The 19,942-nt window shown below is 43.0% G+C and overlaps 1 protein-coding gene across 1 annotated transcript in view; it reads left to right on the top strand.

Moving 5' to 3' along the window:
- The window catches only part of man1a1 (mannosidase, alpha, class 1A, member 1), a 124,470-nt gene that overhangs the window by 18,785 nt on the left and 85,743 nt on the right, over positions 1-19,942 (top strand). The window contains exon 2 of the mRNA XM_079180227.1: positions 12,817-12,913. Coding sequence (XP_079036353.1) covers positions 12,817-12,913 — 97 coding nt within the window. The remainder of the gene's footprint in view (positions 1-12,816; positions 12,914-19,942) is intronic.

The raw sequence follows: 19,942 nt of genomic DNA, 5'->3' as shown, positions 1-19,942 counted from the left end.
CCGTGTTATCAACGCTGAGCACTGTTAAGCACCAATCAGGCTATTGGGAACAAGGTATTTTACGACCCAAATCGGGTCAGCGAGTCTTGGCACAGGCTGGGATCTACGAGACGAGGTCTGATTGGAAATGTCTTTTTTTCTTTTTTTTTTTATTGGCCCGGGATTTATTGACTTGGATTTCACTCGGTGGATGATCATCGATTACTCAACGGTGGACAGTGAACAAAGTCATAACATTTATTGTTGAATAACGGGCTATCCGTGTGACTTCTGATAACCTTTTCAGTGTTATCGCTTGGGCACGCTATTGAACGGCCACGTCGATGTGAAACAACAGTGAGGCCTCTTGTTCTGCTCTTTGCTCTTTGTTCCTTCTCACTGATGATGTGACTCAGCAGCCACCGTGCTCCTCTACAGCCTCCACCGTCTGCTGTAGAATACCATTGGATTGCTTGTCTGTTTTCTGAGCAAAACTCCATCATCCCTTTCGGAGATGATGATCAGGAACTACATGAAACTGTGAATTGAGTCGTCTTTGTCGTCGCGCTGCTGCCGTGCTGTTATTCCGTCCTCTTGAACAGCCTTGGTTCTCACGTCTGGCGCTCGACGTTTCATAGTGAATAGTTCGGGGCTTGTTTAGAATGATGTTCAACTTTAAACGCCCCAATTAGATAAACTCTTAAAACCTTTGTTCTTCTTCAACCGCAGTCATTGCTGTTGCTCACTGTGTATTTCTTTGTGATATTTCTTATTTCCTTTTTAAATATAAAACTACCCTTTTTAGCAGGAGTGTGTCTTTCCACGAGTAAAACTTTTGAAATGAGTTCGAAGTGCTAGATGCTACGTCAGACTGAGCTCGAGGTAAAGCTAACCGTTTCATTCACTGCACACAGCTTTCCTTTTTGTTCGTCTCACCAAAACACGAACATGACAGGCAACTTGCTTTCAAGCTAACTGTAGTCGCTGGAAGCTTGTCGCCCGAGTGTCTTTAACACACAGCTGCACAGACTGTTGGCTGGCAGCAGCTGCAGCTATAGCCGTCATGGAAACTTAAGTATTAAACCCCACTTTTCTGTCAGCGGAGACTGTGTGGGGAGGCCGCATCCTTCTACCAGTAGTACAATACTGACCCATATATGGCTGCTGAAGTACTAAACCGCTTAGGAAATCCCTCGCTGATCCCTGAAGAACTGCTCCCGAGGCGGAGGGATGGATATTGTCGCCCCGTCTCTTGAGCGGTGGGAACATTTGAGGAGACGAGGTGGAAACGCGGTCAGTGGATGAGCGGTGTTCCAAAACGGCACGGGTCACAAAGCAAGCTTCGTGTCGGGGCTTCTCTGGGCTGGATCTTTTATTTTTTTAAGATGTCTACAACACAAAGGGAGTTGTGGCAACAGCAAAAAAAAAGAAAAACTTGTTTTCTGCACACGGGTATTGTACTGGGAATAACCGGTTGTGTCATAGCTCACTCCTCCTGAGGGCTAATTGCACATTAGTTTGTGAGTATTCCTATGACACCAGCAGATAACAATACTCTCTAATATCTAAGTTCAGAAAATACTGTCGACAACCATAAAAAGAACAGTTTTTTCCATGGTTTTCCATAATTGCCGAAGGTTCAACAAGTAAATCAACTAGCTGTCCACTTGTTTCATCCAAGTTATATCTTTACAGTAGAATGTTAATGCGCCGCAGACGTTCCAAATCAATCTGCAAACGTATTTCCGTGCAATTACAGTGCAACCTCGGTGACAATAACAAAAGCACTCACCGCGCTCACGGTGATGAATCACATCACGCAAGTCGTTTCCTGCAAATTGATTTTTATACCCAAGTGGGAACAAATGGCTGCCTGTGAGGCAGGAGGACGCATTGAGAAATTGGAAACACCACAGCACGGTTTGAGAAATGATCATCAGTGATATAAAGTATGCCTGATTTGCTAGTGATTGAGTGAAACAATACAAATGATCTGTCAGCACTTGAGGAGCGAATGTCTAACTACTTTGGGCACAGAGAGTTATGTCCTTTACTTGTCTGCCTCTACAGCCACCTGTTTCAGCTTTCACAGAGCCTTCCGTTTTTTTCCCCTTTTTGTTTGCCTTCTCCGTGTCACGCTTTCTTTTCACTTCTGCAAAATCGTGTCTCAGTTGCTGTTCCACACCGGAGAGAAATTTGCTCCTTCATTTCCCCCGTCATTAAACCGCAGCTCACAGAGGAAATTGCTTCACCTGGGTTACTGGCCATTATTCTCTCACATTTGTAATTCTAATTATTCGTACCTGGACTTATTTGCATGCCAGACTTTGGTTAATACTGCGCACACACACACACACACAAGTGGGAATATAATGTGCCTGGACAGTTTGAACCCTCAAACACAGGTGCAAGTAATAGCATTTAAAAATGGCTGCATTCCATTTTCCTTATTGGGATGTCAGAAGAACCGATCCTTATGTGCCAAGTCAATGCCCAGATTGTTTTCCTACTGTAGGCTGGGTGGCTGCATACTAACAGCGTCTAAAATGTGAAAGGTTGCAATACTTTTTTTTCCCCCTTTAATGCTACATTATGTACAAAAAAACGGTGTTAAAATTGGCAGGAGGAAAGCTAGTTAGCGCTAGCTGTTAGCAGCCGAAGGGCAGCACAGTCCTGAGGAGCTAACGGATAACGCTAACCGAGGTTGCATTGACTTTCATTATGATGCGTTTGAGGTCTAATCAGTAAGAATAAGCATTGCGCGAAGGTAAATTGTAGCGTCGTCATGGTGCGTTCAAATGTAATCTTGTAAAATTGAGTTCTTGGCGAGAAACTTGAATACATCCAGCTGTTGGAAGATGTTTCCACAGCAATATGAAATATATATTAAAGAAGTAACTGTGGCCTTTTTAACTTCCTACCAGCAGCTCTAAGTGTTTAGTGATTTGTTTTTGTTGTTTTACCGTTTTTCACCCGTGTCCCCACTTTTGTATTGCAACAAGCCAAAACGTCAGTTTGAGAAGTGTTAGTTGATCGTGACATCTTGTGTTGAAGTGAACCTATTAGCCGAAGTGTGACGTAATTTAAACTAAAACCCAAAGCCTGCCTTGTGTAATTCTATCAGCCCTCGCGTCTCTCCTTTCCATAATTCTTTTTTTTTTTTTCAAGGCTTTCAGCAGGGTCTCCATGTAAGTAAGTGGTGTAATGGTGCGTAGAGGCTCTCAGCGTCTTCTTCTCTAATATAGATGCAGCCCCGGGGCCTGGCACATTTCAAAATGTCATTTCTATTTCATGATGTTTAATGTGTCAGACCTGGCATCCTCGCGTCTCCACCGTCCCGTCCTTAAGATTTTTTTAAATTTCTGTTCTCTGTCTCTGAAATACACAGATGCTCGTGGTATCTGGGAAAGTATGATCTATATGACGCAAGAAGCTTTTTTTTTTTTTTTTAGATGCTTGTTTTCGCCAAGTTGATCATAGTGAATGTTTAATGCACACTTATTTCTTCCCATAGGAGTGTGTGTGTGTGTGTGTGTGTGTGTGTGTGTGTGTGTGTGTGTGTGTGTGTGTGTGTGTGTGTGTGTGTGTGTGTGTGTGTGTGTGTGTGTGTGTGTGTGTGTGTGTGTGTGTGTGTGTGTGTGTGTGTGTGTGTGTGTGTGTGTGAGAGAGAGCTAGCAGCAGCGGATGTCTGGCCTCAGAGATAGGGTTGAGAGAGATGCAGTAATATTTTTTGGTAACAGAGGTGTACACAGTTTCTTGCATCCACACATAGAGAGGGGGTGGATATAGAGGGAGAGATTAAATTTAGGATAGCATAAACACAGACAGGCCTGGTAAACAACCCTGGAGCAACAGAATCAACAAATCCACCACCATGTAACAACTCACAGAGGAACTTTGATCAATTTAAACTTTTGGGCAAAATCAAAAGCACGCCTCTCTGCTTTAAAAAAAAAAAAAAAAAAAAAGTTTCTTTCTTCATCGTTTCTTTTTGCTGTTTTGAAAAAGGCCGCTGATGAGACGCTGCGGTTGCGGTTTTTGCTCGGCTCTCCGACCTAATCGCAGCTCCACTTCCTGTGAAGATCAAAGGGGGGTACAGTTATGAAAAAGTGCCCCAGATCACATCCTCTGCTCTTTCTGAGAGCTAAAGAACCTGCAGCAGCATTAGCAGATGCTAACAAGAAATGTCTGCATGTTTTTTTTTGCTGCTCTTAAAGACCATCTGCTGTTACATAGTGAGTCAACCTATATGATATTTGATGAAATCTTAAGATCGGTTCTGGCAAACACCTGCCAAAAGAGTATCTGATCCAAAAAAACAGCTGTTCATCCTCCTGTTTGCTTATGTGAGATAAACAGGAGATCACACGCTTCACATAACTGCTGTGAAATGAACAGAAAAGGAAGCGGTTGCCGTTTTGCACGGGTGTGCCTGTCTGCCATATGTAAATATGACAGACTGCTGGCAGTGGCTTGGTTTCTGCTCTTGTTTCCTGTGATGTGCTGAATTATTCAAGTGTAATTAAACCGCAAACTTTTGCTACGACAATAACTGTTGCAGTAGTTTTATGACCTACCCCGAAGCAGAGAGTTCTGGGAAAATATGGTGATGAAAATGCAAAAAGGACGTAGACAGAAGTTTCACTCATATCATAAGCGCTATTCTTTGCTTTCACGTCAAAATCAATTCAATGGACCTGAATGACTTTTCCATGGATTTTGTTTTTGAAGCTCAAGAAACCAGTTCAACGTCGAAGTGATATTTCAGAAGTTTTTCTGAACTATTGAGTGGAAAAATCATCAGATCAGTGGCCTGTTTGAGCACTTTCCATTTTCCCCCAGAGGCCGAAAAATACACTTCTCCTCTTCTTCTTTGGCTTGTCTTCATCCTTTTCAGTGCTTGCATTATTTCCTTCCATCATTATCCCATGAATAGGCTTGTATAGATGTGTGTATGTCTTTTAACCTGATATTATGTAAAGTATTTCCAGGTTGTAGTCTTTCCTGCTTCCTATCTGTCTCCTTGCTCTCAGTGAGTCGGCCTTTTTCTATCAACATCTCACTCTACCTCACTTTATCTTCCCGTCACTGAGACGAGCAGACAAGCATCTGTGCTTCACACACACACACTCACTCTGGATTCCAGTCAGATTGTGTGTGTGTGTGTGTGTGTGTGTGTGTGTGTGTGTGTGTGTGTGTGTGTGTGTGTGTGTGTGTGTGTGTGTGTGTGTGTGTGTGTGTGTGTGTGTGTGTGTGTGTGTGTGTGTGTGTGTGTGTGTTCATGTTCCCGTGGTCCACATGCCGGGTTGCCGTTTGCTCTGACGTCCTTATCTGCCCAACAACTACACTGTCACCTGACTGCCCTCCTTTTCGCTCTCTCTCGCCCCTCTCTCTCCGTCTCACACACACACACTCTCTCTCTCGCGCGCGCTGAGTGCACCTGTTACAAGGTTGTTTAGTCACAAGTGTGTTCCCCCGAGACAAACCGTCTGAGGATTCAGTCCCGGCTTCACTCTCACCACAGCAGCTTCTGGAGGAACTCACAAACACGCCCCTTCCTGTTTTTACACACATTCCCTCAGTTACAGATTACTTAAGGCACCCTGAAGCAAACATGGGGTCATTAACCCCTCGAGCTTTGCACAGCGGTTAATGATTCGCCATCATCCCGCTGAATCACTGCCAGGTTCTAATGTTGGGGGACATTTGAACGAGGCCCTCAGTGGCCCCGTGTGCCTCGGTGCTCCTCTAATGGTAGCGTGCCACTTGGTTTGGCCTTGTTGTTGTCTTGTTAGCAGCTAACACATGTTTGACTTTATGGCGGTGGAAGGCTGTTTGTCACAGCGCCCAGCGAGCACCTGTCCGACTTGGAAAGGCCTCCTCTCTTGTGGCGTCGCATCCAAAGTTCAGTTTCTCAGTGAAATATTTGGTTTGGTGGGAAATTTCTTGCCCCACTTGAGGAAAGCGTCTTAACTGCGAGTTCTTGACCTCGGCGTCCCTTTTCGTGCAGGACTTTTGACAACCTCTTTCAGAAAGCTGTTAGTTGCTTTTAAGACGTACAGAAGACGTGTATAACATGTAAAAGAAATGGTAGTTTTGAGATGGTGGAGTTAAAACGTGTTCACTTCGTTTGAGATCTGAGGTGAAGTAAGCAAAAGATAAAAGTAAGCCTTACACTCTTAAGTAATGACACTATAGACAAATGAGTCCTTTTCACAAAATGTTGAAAGAGTCTGTCTGATGTGAATGCAGCATTAGTGTGCTATTTGCAGCTGCTGCTTCCTTTTGAAGCCGTTGACTCCAAATGCACATTTGATAGAGTGCTATACCTTTTTTCTTTTTTTAAAAAATGCTCTTATTGTCGATGTATAACCCTCTACCAGCAGCAACATTTTCTCCCTTCTCCATTTCTTTCTCTCTTGTTGGCTCTATAGTAGCGCCATCCTTTTTAAAGCTTTCAGGAGTGTGACGGCCGTAGCGTACGAGTCCCATTATTTTCATTGCGTCCGCTTTCGTGACGTTTCTACCATTATTTATTACGGTTTTCGTCACCATTTCCCTCCCCCGACAATAATATTGACATCATTTAAGCACACAAATCAGGAACCGACAAAAAGAAATGGCAAGTGTGAAACAGCCTTGTCAGCACTTCCTGTCTTTCGGTTTTAGTTAAGAGTTTGAAGTAGAGAATGAGCACTTTTAAAATTGTTTATGTGTCGTGGAAGTCAAAGAAAGCGTAGCTGTGAAGTGTGGTTAGCAGAGGTTTCAACCCTCACTTTCAACTGCACAAGAGAAAAACAGCTCGTTAGCGTTACAGTTCCACGGTCTGTTGCCCTATTGATTGGATATTTGATAATCAAACTGTAGCTTGCTTTAGTGTTCAAGCTAGGTTTTCTGGCAGTTTTTGGAAGTTGCATACGAGAATTTGACCTTTTTTCAAGCTTTTCCTTTTTTATACATTCTAATCTGCATGCTCGCTACAAGAATATCAGTATTCATTTTCAAGTAGTGTGTACTTATTTGTGCGCCCGACAGCGAGTCCTTTTATTCCCCCGCCGCAATGCATTAGCATGATGTAACACAATCAGCTGTCCTGCTGACAGGAAACAGTTGTAGGGAAGGGAGGACGAAGCGCCTGCGTGTGTGTGTGTGTGTGTGTGTGTGTGTGAGTGTAGACGTGCTGTGTATCATCAGTGAAGACAACACTGTTATTAGTTCAGTGCCTGAGGCGGATCAATAGGCTGAGAGGAGAGGTGGAGCGGGGGGGGGCAACAGAGAATAGGAATGAAGTGAAGAGCGAGAGCAGAGGAGGTGATTATCAACGCTCCTCACGCAGCCGTCCTGTACCAAATAATCTGGTCCTTTCGGCCTGCGTGCTCCAGAGACGAGAGGAGGCGCGTGTGCGCTTTTAGATCTTCCTGCTGGATCGGACTCGATGTCGGCGCCCTAGTAAACCACCGCACCTTCAACGCGGCGCCGGTTAGCGACGAGACACGCCTCAGGCCTCAGCCAGCAGATCCTAATGACAGAGGTCAGCCCACAAAATCCTGAGCAGTTAATCCAATTAGAGTCAACACATCGGGATCCTCAGCAATAAATCCAATAAGAGTTAACACATGGGGGAATGTTTAGTAGTGCGAGCCACACTTCTATTCACACACTGAATTAGAGAACAGCCCGCCATACTGTTTTTTTATTTGATAAATATGCTGTGATTTTGCTCTATTTACCAAAATGAAATTCTGATGATGGTTCAGACTTTTAAATTCCCAACGATTTCTTAGATTTTTGCAGAGCAATTTTAATAGAGTGGCAGTAGACGCTTTTAGCGCCAACGTCACGATTACCTCACGGTGTGAGCTGGAGGCAGAACACGGATCACCTCGGAGCAGTAGGCCAAAGCCGCACGTCGCAAATGTCAACTTCACGTGTTTTTGTTTTGGTGTCGGAATCAATACAGCACACGTTTTGAGATGACAAACTGTTGAGTCAAGGCTCTACAACACCGGCCAAGTGTTTCAGACATGGAGAGTAAAATGTGGCTAATAGTTTAGCTCAGTATCTGCTGACCTCATTGATTAGAGGATTGTTTTTGTGCAGGATGAAGTCCTTAAACATTTCAAACTGTTTTACAGAAGAGAAAAGAGTGATTCGGATATAAAGATGCAGATTTTTCTACTCTAAAGCCGTGTTCACACCAAAAGCGTTTCACGCGTTTGACGCAGCGCGATTACATACAAAGTCTATGTACAGACGCGTTTGGGGCGTTTGGGGCGTCGCGTTTGGCGCGGCGCGTTTGACGCGTCAAAACGCCGAAACGCCGAAACGCCCCAAACGCTGAAGTTGAAATATTTGAACTTCTGCGAAAAAATCGCGTGACGCTCCAGCGCGATAGCCAATCAGCGTTGAGTTGCTCTCTCCGTCATCAGTGAAGTCCTGCCGTTGCTAAATCAGAAAATAAATGCTGTAGCCGCTATGTTCACCCAGAGCTCTACGATACCTCATATCAGTAGAGACCGGACCAAACTATGTGTAGACATGTTTGTGTGTAAACCATATGGTACAAACAATGAATAGACGCTGCCGTATTTACGTCTATATGACGTTATCGTAATGTTAGCATAGCCTAGCACGGATCGATCCGAGCTTCATTGATAAAACAAGTACAAATCGGCATCATTACGTAGTTATTTCGGAGTCCCTTTTTGACGGTTTATTGCCGTTAAATCACAGCCAAGTCAGTTTATAGTGTGTTCATACAGCTGTAGTAAACAGCCGACGTGTGGCTCGCTAGACACAGTGAGCTCGATGAAATCCACGGAGCTCCTCCGGACTATGTTATGAACCAGACATGACGGCGTTTAGTTCCCCGTGATATCTGGGACTTCCACAACACGTACTGAGCAGAAATAGAGGCTATTTTTCTACGGTTGATGGCGGACAGTTGAACAGCTTTCAGGCCGATAAGCCACGCCCCCTTTTTGGCGCGTCCAGCGCGATGGACGCGAATGAACACAAATAGTCCCTGGCGATGCCGGCGTTGCGTTTGGCGCGATTCGCGACGCGTGAAACGCTTTTGGTGTGAACGCACCTTAACTCAGACTCCATTTATTAAGGAGGCTTTAAATGACATTAAGGACCTGATACTGGTGATTTATTACAACTAAATAGTCAAATCGTCCATTTAGACCAAATCATTTAGTAGTACAAAACCAATAGTATCTGGCTTTGGATATCTTCTTTAAATATGTTTCTACACACTACATGAGGCTTATAGGCTACTTAAATACAATCTAATTACTGTTTTTATACAATTTCCATTAACAGCATTTTTTGATATCCAGCGGCAATATTTGTTTCCAGTGTAAATTCTCTGCGTCGTCTCGATCTCGACATCGTTGAACAGACCCTGGGTCAGCTTTAGTCTTCCTCATGTGTTGCAGTGCAGCATGCGGGGTGAAAAAGAAAAACAAACAGTATTTGGGTAGATATTTCAAAGTGACATGCGTAATTAGCAGGCTCACTGGCTTTAATTAGTGGGTTTAAATAGAGGAAAGCTCTCGCTCGCTGTCATTCTGAGCTGTGTGGGAGTTGTGGCGTTTGTGAGCTTGTGTGTGTTTAAAAGAAGATCACTTTGACATTATACTGTCACTTTACCGTGACATACATTACTTATTGTTTTACAAGTGATTTACGCCTCTGAACATATACATGCGCACATAAATATATATAGATATATGTGTGTGTGTGTCTTTGTATAACTGTGACAGACGTAGGTGGAACACAAGAGGTAACTGTGCTGATTATGCTTCCCCTATTCCTCTCTAGCATAGTATGCTCCCATAGTCCTTTATATGCACTGCGATCTAATAACCAGTTGTTGAGCACAAAATCAGAGTCTATTCATGCGCCGGGCTCTTCAGCCTCCATCATGTAACCTGAAAAACATCGATGATTAAAGCATTGTGAGTCCTGCTCGCAATGTGAACAAACAAATAAGTGTCTTTTCTAGTGTTTGTGATTGTTACTAAGCACCTGCATTTTACCACCTGTTTTAGACATTTTTTTTACCTCCTTTTTAATTTTTTTAATTATTTGCACTATATCCAACTATAAAGCAAAGAATCTCCGGCTGCTTGTAAGCATGTGTGTTTGTCCTCGTGCAGTGTCTGTCGAAGTAGGTGCAACTGAGCACAGCCGAGCTCAGTTCATGCCCTCAGGAAGTGATTGTTAACATTCAACCTACAGCTGATGATTGTTTTCATTGTCGATGATTTGTTTGGTCTATAAAATGTCAGAAAATGGTGAAAAATGTCAATCGGTGTTTCCCAAAGCACAAGAAGGCCTCATATTGCTTGGTGGTTGTTGGTGCACACTGAAAAATCCAATCAATACTGATTTTTAAAAAATATTTTATCAAGCTTAAATTTCAGGTTCCAAGGCAAGAAAAATATAATTTCTGCTTTTGTCTTTTTCATATAGTTTATAGTTGGTTTCTGCATCGACAAAACAAGCAAATGTGAGACATCACCGTGGCTCTTCAAAAGGGTCTAACATTTTATAGACTATATTATGATTCAGTTAATCAAAAACAATTGTTAGTAGTAGTGCCGTTTACTCCACCACTTGTCGTTATGGAGCCAATGGGCCGAATGAAACCAGCTGGACAGAGTTGTCAGTCTTGTGATGTTCGTTTTCTTAATACCGGTTGTAATGTAGTGCAGCCTTTCACCTCGTGGGTTTAACAAACTCATTCATATTGTATTGCACCTCACAGAAGCTGCTCTTGCTCTCATCTATGTACGTGCGATGGCCGTGGGACAGGTGGGCCGGTCCATCAGTACCGGTTTCCTGCTTGAGCGAGTGACTCGTTGACCCACTGGTTTACTGCCTGCTGGGGGTCGTTTACATCCGCCTTTCACATTACCACGGCGAAGCATTGTTCTCCATGAGCGTTTGTCCCCGAGAGAGCTAACTAACAGTGAGTCAGCAGCAGCACACCGAATTAACTGCACACACACACGCACACACACACACACACACACACACACACACACACACAGAGAGGATGTGGGTGCTGAGAGAGGGTGCTGATCACTTCCTTGAACGCTTGTGTATGCGGTTTTACTGTATTCAGGTGTACAAAGCTGGCGTTCGTCCTGTATACAGGGCTATATGTTACAGTGTAGAGTGCCGTCATCAATGCGTGTGCCTGAACAGACTCTCCGTCTGAAGGTGGAGGATAAGGGGTTTTAGCGGGTCTAATCCAGACGCGTGGTTCTAGGAATCTCCACGACGATGCCGTGTAACCCGGATTAGCAGGAGAGGCAAATGCCGAAGCTGGAGGCGGAGCCACAAATGATTGGAAACCTAAACCTCTGTGAACAGAGGTATCGAGCCCACAGCCAGCACCGGATTAAAATGAGATGAAACCGCAATGATTCCCACCGGGGGAAATTGGGTGGTTTCAACAGCCGATAATGGGACTCGGCGGAGGACAATGTTCCTTTTCACGGGGAATTGAGTGATATTTGGCTTTTATTTGTCTCTCATCAATCAGCCACACCGTTCATATTTGACTGACAGTTTGAACAGGTCATTTGGCAGAGTGTGTTGACAGATGTTGTGTTATTGATCTCAGTTTGGTGTTGAAGTGCACAAACAAATTAAGACCTTAACTTCCAGACCGCCAAGGAGGAAGAAAACACAGGACTTTCACCCAGGAGGCCGCTGTTCATGTCCCGTGGGGGACGTTACTTATTTTCACCTGCGAAAATGAATGCGTAACATAGTACTCTGTGTGACGTAAAGTTACATAATAAACATACTTACCCCAACCCAAACCATGATCTTCTCCTTAACCTAACAACATCGTTTAGTTTCAGTTTGTTTTTGGACTCGTTGGCAGACAACGTGTTCTATTATTTAGCCGTGAGTTATTGTTAAATTCAGAGCCTCAGGCCTAAGACGATCCTTTTTGTTGTAGGATCTTTTTTTATAGCCGGGACAAAGCAAGTAGTGAGAATTGGTAGTTTCACATCTTCATTGGAGGTATTGAACATGGGTGTGTGCTCAGTTTACAACGTATGAAATGAAGGCAGTTTGCACCATTAATAGATATGAATAATACAAAAGCGATAAGAGCTGACCACAGCCTTAGTTTTAATGGCATTAAGTTGAGATGAATCACTTGTAACTTTGGGATAAACATTGTGTCTGATTATAGACATTCTCAAAGTGACTGTACAGGCAGTGCCAGCATGACTCAGTCGATTGACAGAAAGCTTTTCACATGAGTAATTGCTAGTTTTCTTAGACTTGTGATGAAATTAAATGTATCGTTTTTGGTTTCGGAGCGAGAGGCGAATGAAACCAGACATTTGCGTGCGCCGACTTCTTTTTGAAACCATTTGTCTGACGTTTTATGGACCAAATGTTTCATTAATCAATCGAGAAAACGTCCGTCACAGAAATGACTGATGTATATGCTAGCTGATAAGTAACATGTCAATGCAGCACAGAAATGCCAAAAGATTTGTAGTAGTGTAGAAACTGTGTTTACATCCATCCTTATCAAAATGTTTGTCTATATAATACGTATATTTACATTTCTTTTTATCTGTAAAGACCAAATATGTCATTGGCAGAGTTTCTTAAATATTGGTATCGGCCAATAAAATCCAATATAATTTAAGCTTCAAGCAAAACCCACCGTTTTGTATGAAAATGACTTGATTATCTTTGTTACAGCTCAGATGATTCATTGTCCTCTTTAACTCTCTTTATTTCTCGTCTCCTCCTCCTCCTCCTCCTCCTCCTCTTCCTCCTCCCTATCAGATGATGAAACATGCGTGGGGCAGCTACAGGCGCTACGCCTGGGGTTCCAATGAGCTCCGGCCCATCTCCAAGCAAGGCCACTCCAGCAATCTATTTGGTGAGTGAGAGACAGACACACACACACAAAAACAAACAAACAAACAAACACACACACACACACACACACACACACATACGATTGATCTCTTGTCCCTGCCACCAGCTGCCTTGGCCTTTAGATTAGCAGCCAAATTGGCCGTCAGTTCGAGTCATCCATCTACGGACGCCTCTAAATGTCAACTTTATCATATATTTAAATTCCGTTTGTGCTCGCCAGTTGTTGGTGTCTGTGCTGTTAATGAGCGTGGTAACGGAGGGGCAGCTCACATATAGCGCTCTCTTTCACACAAAACCTCGCTTCTCTCGTCTGCCCCTTCGTTTGTGAAATAAAAACGTGCCATACGTGCTGCTAGATGACTGCAGGGCCCCGTTAATAAATATCACACACAGGCACACGTGCACTTTGTTTCTGCAGTGACAAGTCATGATCCTCCAGTTTGATTGTGTGTGCGTGTGTGTGTGTGTGTGGATTGCAGAAGCCAAATTAAACTAGGATAATAACTGCACCTTTTGTTAAGTCCTTTCTTATCCCCCCCAGACACACACACACACACACACACACACACACACACACACACACACACACACACACACACACACACACACACACACACACACTACACTACGTGTTGCTCCTCGTGCGGTCTCATTTTGTTGGCTGAGATCGTTGGCGTAAAAGCTTGACTCTGAGAATTGCCGCCAAAGTAAACATAAAGCTAAAAGGAGATGATCCCACGGATTTGTTGCGACGACACGTGTGCCAATGTGGCAGAGGATCAATACCACTCATTAAAAATGTATTTGGTTTTTCTCCTAATTTTGTGACGGGACAAAGAGACCAGAGGCTTCAAAGTCTCGAGATAAAAGGGCTTGATATTTAAAAAGCACTCCTGTTTCTGAAATTGTTGTAAATGAGGCGGACACGATCAAGCAACGATATTGTAAAAATTGTATTTATTGAGTGTTTTTTCAGGTGTTGTGTGTGTGTGTGTGTGTGTGTACGCCATGTGTTTGTACACATAACGAATACTGTAATTCATTCTGACTGATTGGATTAATAAGAGCGGGAATTGGATTTTTAATTTGTCAAGATCTGCTCGTTTCTCTCTTGACCTAATTAAATTCTCAGTGAGAATTATTTGTTTGGCAACCTTTTAGCTCCAGATAAGGTAGGTGTGTGTTTATCAGTGGGTGGTGTATGTGACAGTTTAGAATAGTGTCACTGCTGAGATCTTGACGAGATAAAATGGCTTTCATGTGGGAAAGAGGTAGCTGTGCCTCCACTGCTGATAAGACTGGTCCCTTGACACCAAAGTGCACTCATGTTGATATGGTTTGATGTTTTTCTTCTAATCTTGCCATTTAATGTTCAGGTGCGGTGTATTTTTTTCCTCTGTAACAACAACATATGTCCTTCTAGATGACAGTGGGATTATTGCAGAAGAAGAAGCTCTGTGGCAAACAAACGTTTAGTTAAGCAAGATAATCTTCACAAACAAAACGCCACATTTCTGATTTTTCAAAACACAAATGCAATCGCCATCAATAAAATGATAACGGTGGTCGTGTCAACTTAGTCCGTACTTATTTTAAACTGCGGAGCGTCACCAAAGGTATAAACACGAGGACATCGTGTAATTAGTTTGCAGAAGTTGACTCCCAAGGTCTGTGATTGGCTCTGGTTAATAGTGTCTCTGCAGTTGTGTGGTTTCCTTCAGAGCATAGTTAATAAGTGTCCTGTCTACTTTTAAGATGAACCCCTCATGCAGTTTTACCTCCACTGCATCCAGAAAAGGCAAAGAGCAGGGTTATCTCTGAGCATCTCTGAAGTCTTTCTGCGTCTTACATCATGGGCTCCACAGAGACAGTCAAGGTGCTACAGCTGAGCGGTTGGGGTTTTCAGGTTGCGTCTGTAACACCATCGACATACAGAAGTGACAGGATGACAGCGCTTTGAGCATATATACATGCCGGGTGTTACGGAGAATATTTGAAGCCAACAGACTCGGGTCTTTTGTTCAATTTATGCAGTAAGATGACTCTTTTGATATTTAGCCTCATTTTTTTGGGTCTGTCAGCACTCAGCTCTTTCTTTTTTTCAGCTTTGTACCTCTGCTCTTCTGGAAACAATGAAGACAATGTGTTCTGGTATGCTGAGGTGAATGCGTGTGATGAGACAAGAGGAGTTTGGTTTGGATCTGCGTCAAGATTCCACCTGTCATAAAAAAAATATAAAGACCCTATATTATAGTTTTGAAAGTAGCTGTTTTCTCTGAAGAACCTTTTGATTGAAATACATAACTTCAGTCTTCGCCCCTCAGGGGAAAATGCCCCAAACCAACTGAGTCTATTCCATTATACAGTGTGGAGGATTCACAGGCTCATTTTTAATGATTTCCTTCTTTTGTTTAATGAGGGAATTCAATCAGCTTTGTGTAAACTCCAGACACTGTTTCATTACCGGAATTTATCATACGTGCATGTAGGAAGAGAGAGGAGAGCGGCTGTGTGAATACTGATTTTGAAATTAGCCCGTGTTGGTCTTTCTCTCTGTTCCCCTCTCTCCAGCCATCCCTCACGTCTCCGCTATAGAAGAGTAAATAGGTTTCAGTCGGCTGCTCCGGCAGACCCACTTCCATCAGTAAATAAGACAGCGTGGCCCCGGGGCCGTGTCCAACTCCTATAGAACATGATGTATGACTGATCATGTTAGCCTGACCTGGAGTGTACCGGAGGAGGTTTCCCTGATACACGGTAACCTGGATTAAGGTTCAAATTAAACAAATGTAGGACTTTGCTAGCTGTAGTTAGAAGGTTCAGGATGTGAACATGAGACTTTTCACTAGACTTACTCCATAAGGCATGCTTTACTCTTTCTTCTAATGAGAGAGCCAAGTTGCGCTTCGGTGAAAGTAACAAAAGTTTCCGGTTATCGTGTTAGCGAGCATGTGGACCTTTTCTTTACCGTAAGTTAGACAACTGGGATGGGAATAAAACTAAAAACTATCAGCTGCTCGTTATATTTAATATTTATGTTCTTCATCATGCGCCTGAAGTCCTTTGGTGTTGCAAAAAGCCTCTCGGATTGATAAATTGTCATTTTGAAGCAGTCGATTAATTGTTTGGTCTCTAATATGTCAGAAATCATCAAAGTTCATCATCAACAGTCCAAAAGATATTTGGTTTATTATCCCTAAATACAAAGGAAAGCAACACATTTTCAAAATGAAGATGGAAAAAGGGAATATTTGCAGATTTCTTTTTTCATTGTATTTTTTAAATGTGGGAGACTAATCAACAAATCATTTCAGCTGAGGTAAATACTACATTCAGTACTCTTAAATCATTTGTATATTATAATGTTGTGGGTAACTCTATCTTCAGAACTATATCACTACAACATATGCCGTGCTCTTGATTTACATAACATCTTGATGCTCATGACAACAGCTGGAGACCTGTTCTATGATTAAAAACTGTGCAATATGGATCTGTTATGTCCAGCTTCAGACTCGACAGCGGCTTTTTTCATCAATCTTTTCTTCAGCCTGGACTTTTTTTTTTTTGGGGTAGGAGGTTGTGACCTCAACACCAGGTTTTCACCGACAAACACTACCAGCCATAGATCTCCCCAAAATGTTGGCAGGCAACTATGTTTATCTTCTCAACCAAACTGCTTTGGCAGACATCCAAGCAGGATTTGTTTCATCAAACAGTATTACAAAATATGTTTGTTTTTTTAAAAACCCAAACACTTCAAAAGGTAAAGAGCAAGAGATATGAGCCAGACGCAGTGTGCGTGTAGTCTCGTGTTAGCACTGACGGTCCCGTATCTAAATAAAAGCATTAGAAGGAAGAGTACAGGTCCTTGACAAAGTGTTTAAAAGGTCAAGATGCTTATTCAGTGACTCTGGATGTGTAACTCATTTGTTATAGCAAATCAGCTCAAATCACACCCACACCGTCCTGATGAAGAGGACTTTGACTTATTCCGTTTTGAATAGTTCATGTTCTACAGAAACACAAGACATTTACAACAACAAAAAAAAAGATTTATGAAGTAATTTAGTGCTGCAGAGAATCTGACTCACAAAGAGAGTTGATTCGTTCTCTACAGCAGCAGTATCGGTGACTTCTGACAGGATAAACTATTTAGGTCCTGGTTTTCTTCAATGTCAAAACATTCAGTAACGGTAACCTGTTGTGTACAGATTCAAAAAGTGCTCCGTCGCAATGATGATAGAATTCTACCTTGATTGGGTAACTGAAGGGCAGACCGATTGCTGTTCTTAGATCTGCTTTCTTCGCTGGGTCTTTGAAGGACAGTGCTTTATGGGGCAAGACGTTATATTCTGTACATTCACTTTTTTTAGCTAAAATTAGAAAACACCTAGAGGCGAAAGATGGCGTCCATCGCTCCTCCTGTCGCCTCCATTCGCCCTCTCCGTCTCTTGGCGCTCAGCTCTGCCCTAACAGAACAGGTACATCTCCCTGTGTCTGAATCCAGAGCGGCCTAAATCCGCAGTTCGAGAACACACACAGTCTACTATGCTTAAAGGAGGGGGGGGGGGGAATGTCAGAGTTACAACCTCTCTAAATGTTTCTATTCTTGTAATATTTCAGGTTTGAGGAATACCTGAATTATTTAGACCTCGGCCTCGCGTAGGAGTCTTGCTACTGTGCAATTCCTAACACGTCCTTTTGAACCGAGCAGCCACTTGGGCTTTTTCACACCCAGATCTCACTGACCAGAAGATGAGTCATTACCTTGTTAAGTTTCTCCAGATCAACAGGAGTTCATTCGGAGCTCAGTGCCAGTGAATCGTCTGCCCGAGCCTGAAGCCCGGGCCCTGGCTCCTGTTAGACATTATAGAATTTAATTTAATCTCAGCTCCATTAGAAGCCAATGTGCCAGAGGTGGAGTTTGTACCAAGACCTTATCCTGGACTCCACTTGCTTTTTTTAACGAGGACACAGTGGCAATAGAAGAAGAGTTCTCTAATATAGTTCTCTGACAACATGCAGACTGTTTTCTCTGTGAGCGTCTGGTAGAAACCCTTCCTTAAAATAGTTGCAGACTCGATTTCAGTCGCAACAAAGAGAATTTGAGTTTGGACCGACGTTGGCACGGAAGCACTGTGATGGATTAACACTCGATTAGTTTCTCCTCCGTGAGTTTGAGTCATCTGTTACTAAAAATACGAAATCGTAGATCAAGTGCGATCGATGTGACGTTGCACGTCGCTAGTGAATGCGCTCAAGGGTTCAGTGCTGGGCCGGGTTGTGTAACAAGTAATGCAATTAATTACTTTTACTCTTATTAAATAATCCATAAAGTAACAGGATTGCTATTTCAAGGAGTAATAGGTTTTAGGGAATTAATCACGTTTTCCTCGTCACTTGCCCAGCATTGCACAGGCGATGTGGTGGAAGAAAGAAAGAGGTTGTGCTCAAGACTAGCCAGCAACCAAAGCGTGTACATTAAATGATAAAGTAAAGTGGGGGTGTGCAATATGAGGGTCTCTCATTAAATCTGCCCGATGTGATATTTTTGCGATCTACTCCTAAAGTAACGTGTTCTTCATCAGCTGTTTGGATATATTCTCAGTCAGATGTACTTGAGTTTAGTCTTGTTGTCGTTTCAAAGCCCTCTCTACACTGACAGGTATTGTGTCGAAGTATACTAGCTCCTTCACATTTTAATTTACTTAGTTTTAGCTCCGGAATTTTGGCTGCTGTGTTCAAATCGACTGAATGACAAAAGTAGCCGTCTCGCTTCTTTCACATCTTAGTCAGAGCGAACTAAATGTTAGCAATTTGGCGATATTTTGCCCCGGAAAATCTGGTATCGGATCTGTGCGTGGTATCGGCCGATACGCTGGTTCAGATATCGAGAAGGAAAAAAATGGTTTGGAACAACACTAAAAACAATCACGTTTTAAGATATTTAGTCTCAAATAACATCCGAATCTTCCTTGAAAAACAAGATTTGTAATCTATGTAAATCCTCATGAAATCCCCTAAATCCCCAGATTTATTACCAAGGACAGGATTTCAATGTCCTCATTGGCGGCGAGCCATATGCTGTACGTTGTTGTGATTTGTAGAGAAAATCATTTTAAGTGATATTGGAGCACAATGTGGTCGGTGGATAGTCTCTTGTCGGCTCCCAAACAAGGAAAAACAATACATTCTGCACTCCGTGTGTTTCCCTCGCTCGTCCGCTCTTTAATTGATACTTTGGCGGACCACTGCTTGTGCTCCTCAGCAGAAAAACAAGCTAAAGGTTGAAACGTAAGTTCTCTTCGGCTGAGGGCCAGCACGGGGGGAGGCACTCATGTGTTCAACCCCCCAAAAAACAACCTCCCCATGGTGTGTGTGCGTCTTTGTTTCTGTATAAAATAAACACACTTGACTGAGCCGCAGCACATTAAAGGTCACCACTGATGTCGACTGTTGGAGGCAAAGAGGAAAAGGCAAAATGTTTAGGTCTGTTGCCATCCAGTCCAGTGTGACCTGGACCGTGTTATGAGAGAACATTGTGTGTGTGTCTGTGAACCATGATGCCATCTGTCTTGTTGGTCTAAGCTGTGGGCTTTTTCAGAGGAAAAACTCAGGAGACACCTCGAAATCCAACTACCATGAAAAATACAACGTTAACGCCAACAAATGGACTTTATCTTGGTCAACTTCTAATATGTGAAACCCAACGACACGTGACACACATACTGGCTTCTATAGATAGTAATTCTAGAGGCTGTATAACATGATTGAAAAAAAAAATACTGCAACCTCTTGGATTTCAGGGCATGTTGTGTGTAGTATGTTGCGAGCTATTAAGATAGTAAAATAACGTGAGAAACTTCAACAAATGCAGCGCTAGACTTTTGTCTGAGCTAACACACAGAGCTCTTTGACAGATGTTGGATGGATCTTTATCAGCAGGCAGTGTGTAGAAGTCAAAGTCGAGTGCATCTCCTGGGGGGGGGTTTATCTGCTCAGGCCCTGCCCGCAGTGCTTTAGAAGG

Source organism: Pholis gunnellus (genome assembly GCF_910591455.1).
Source record: "Pholis gunnellus genome assembly, chromosome: 19".
Lineage (NCBI taxonomy): Eukaryota > Metazoa > Chordata > Actinopteri > Perciformes > Pholidae > Pholis > Pholis gunnellus.
The sequence above is the reverse complement of the archived record's forward strand: the minus strand, read 5'-3'. Positions and strand labels throughout refer to the sequence as shown.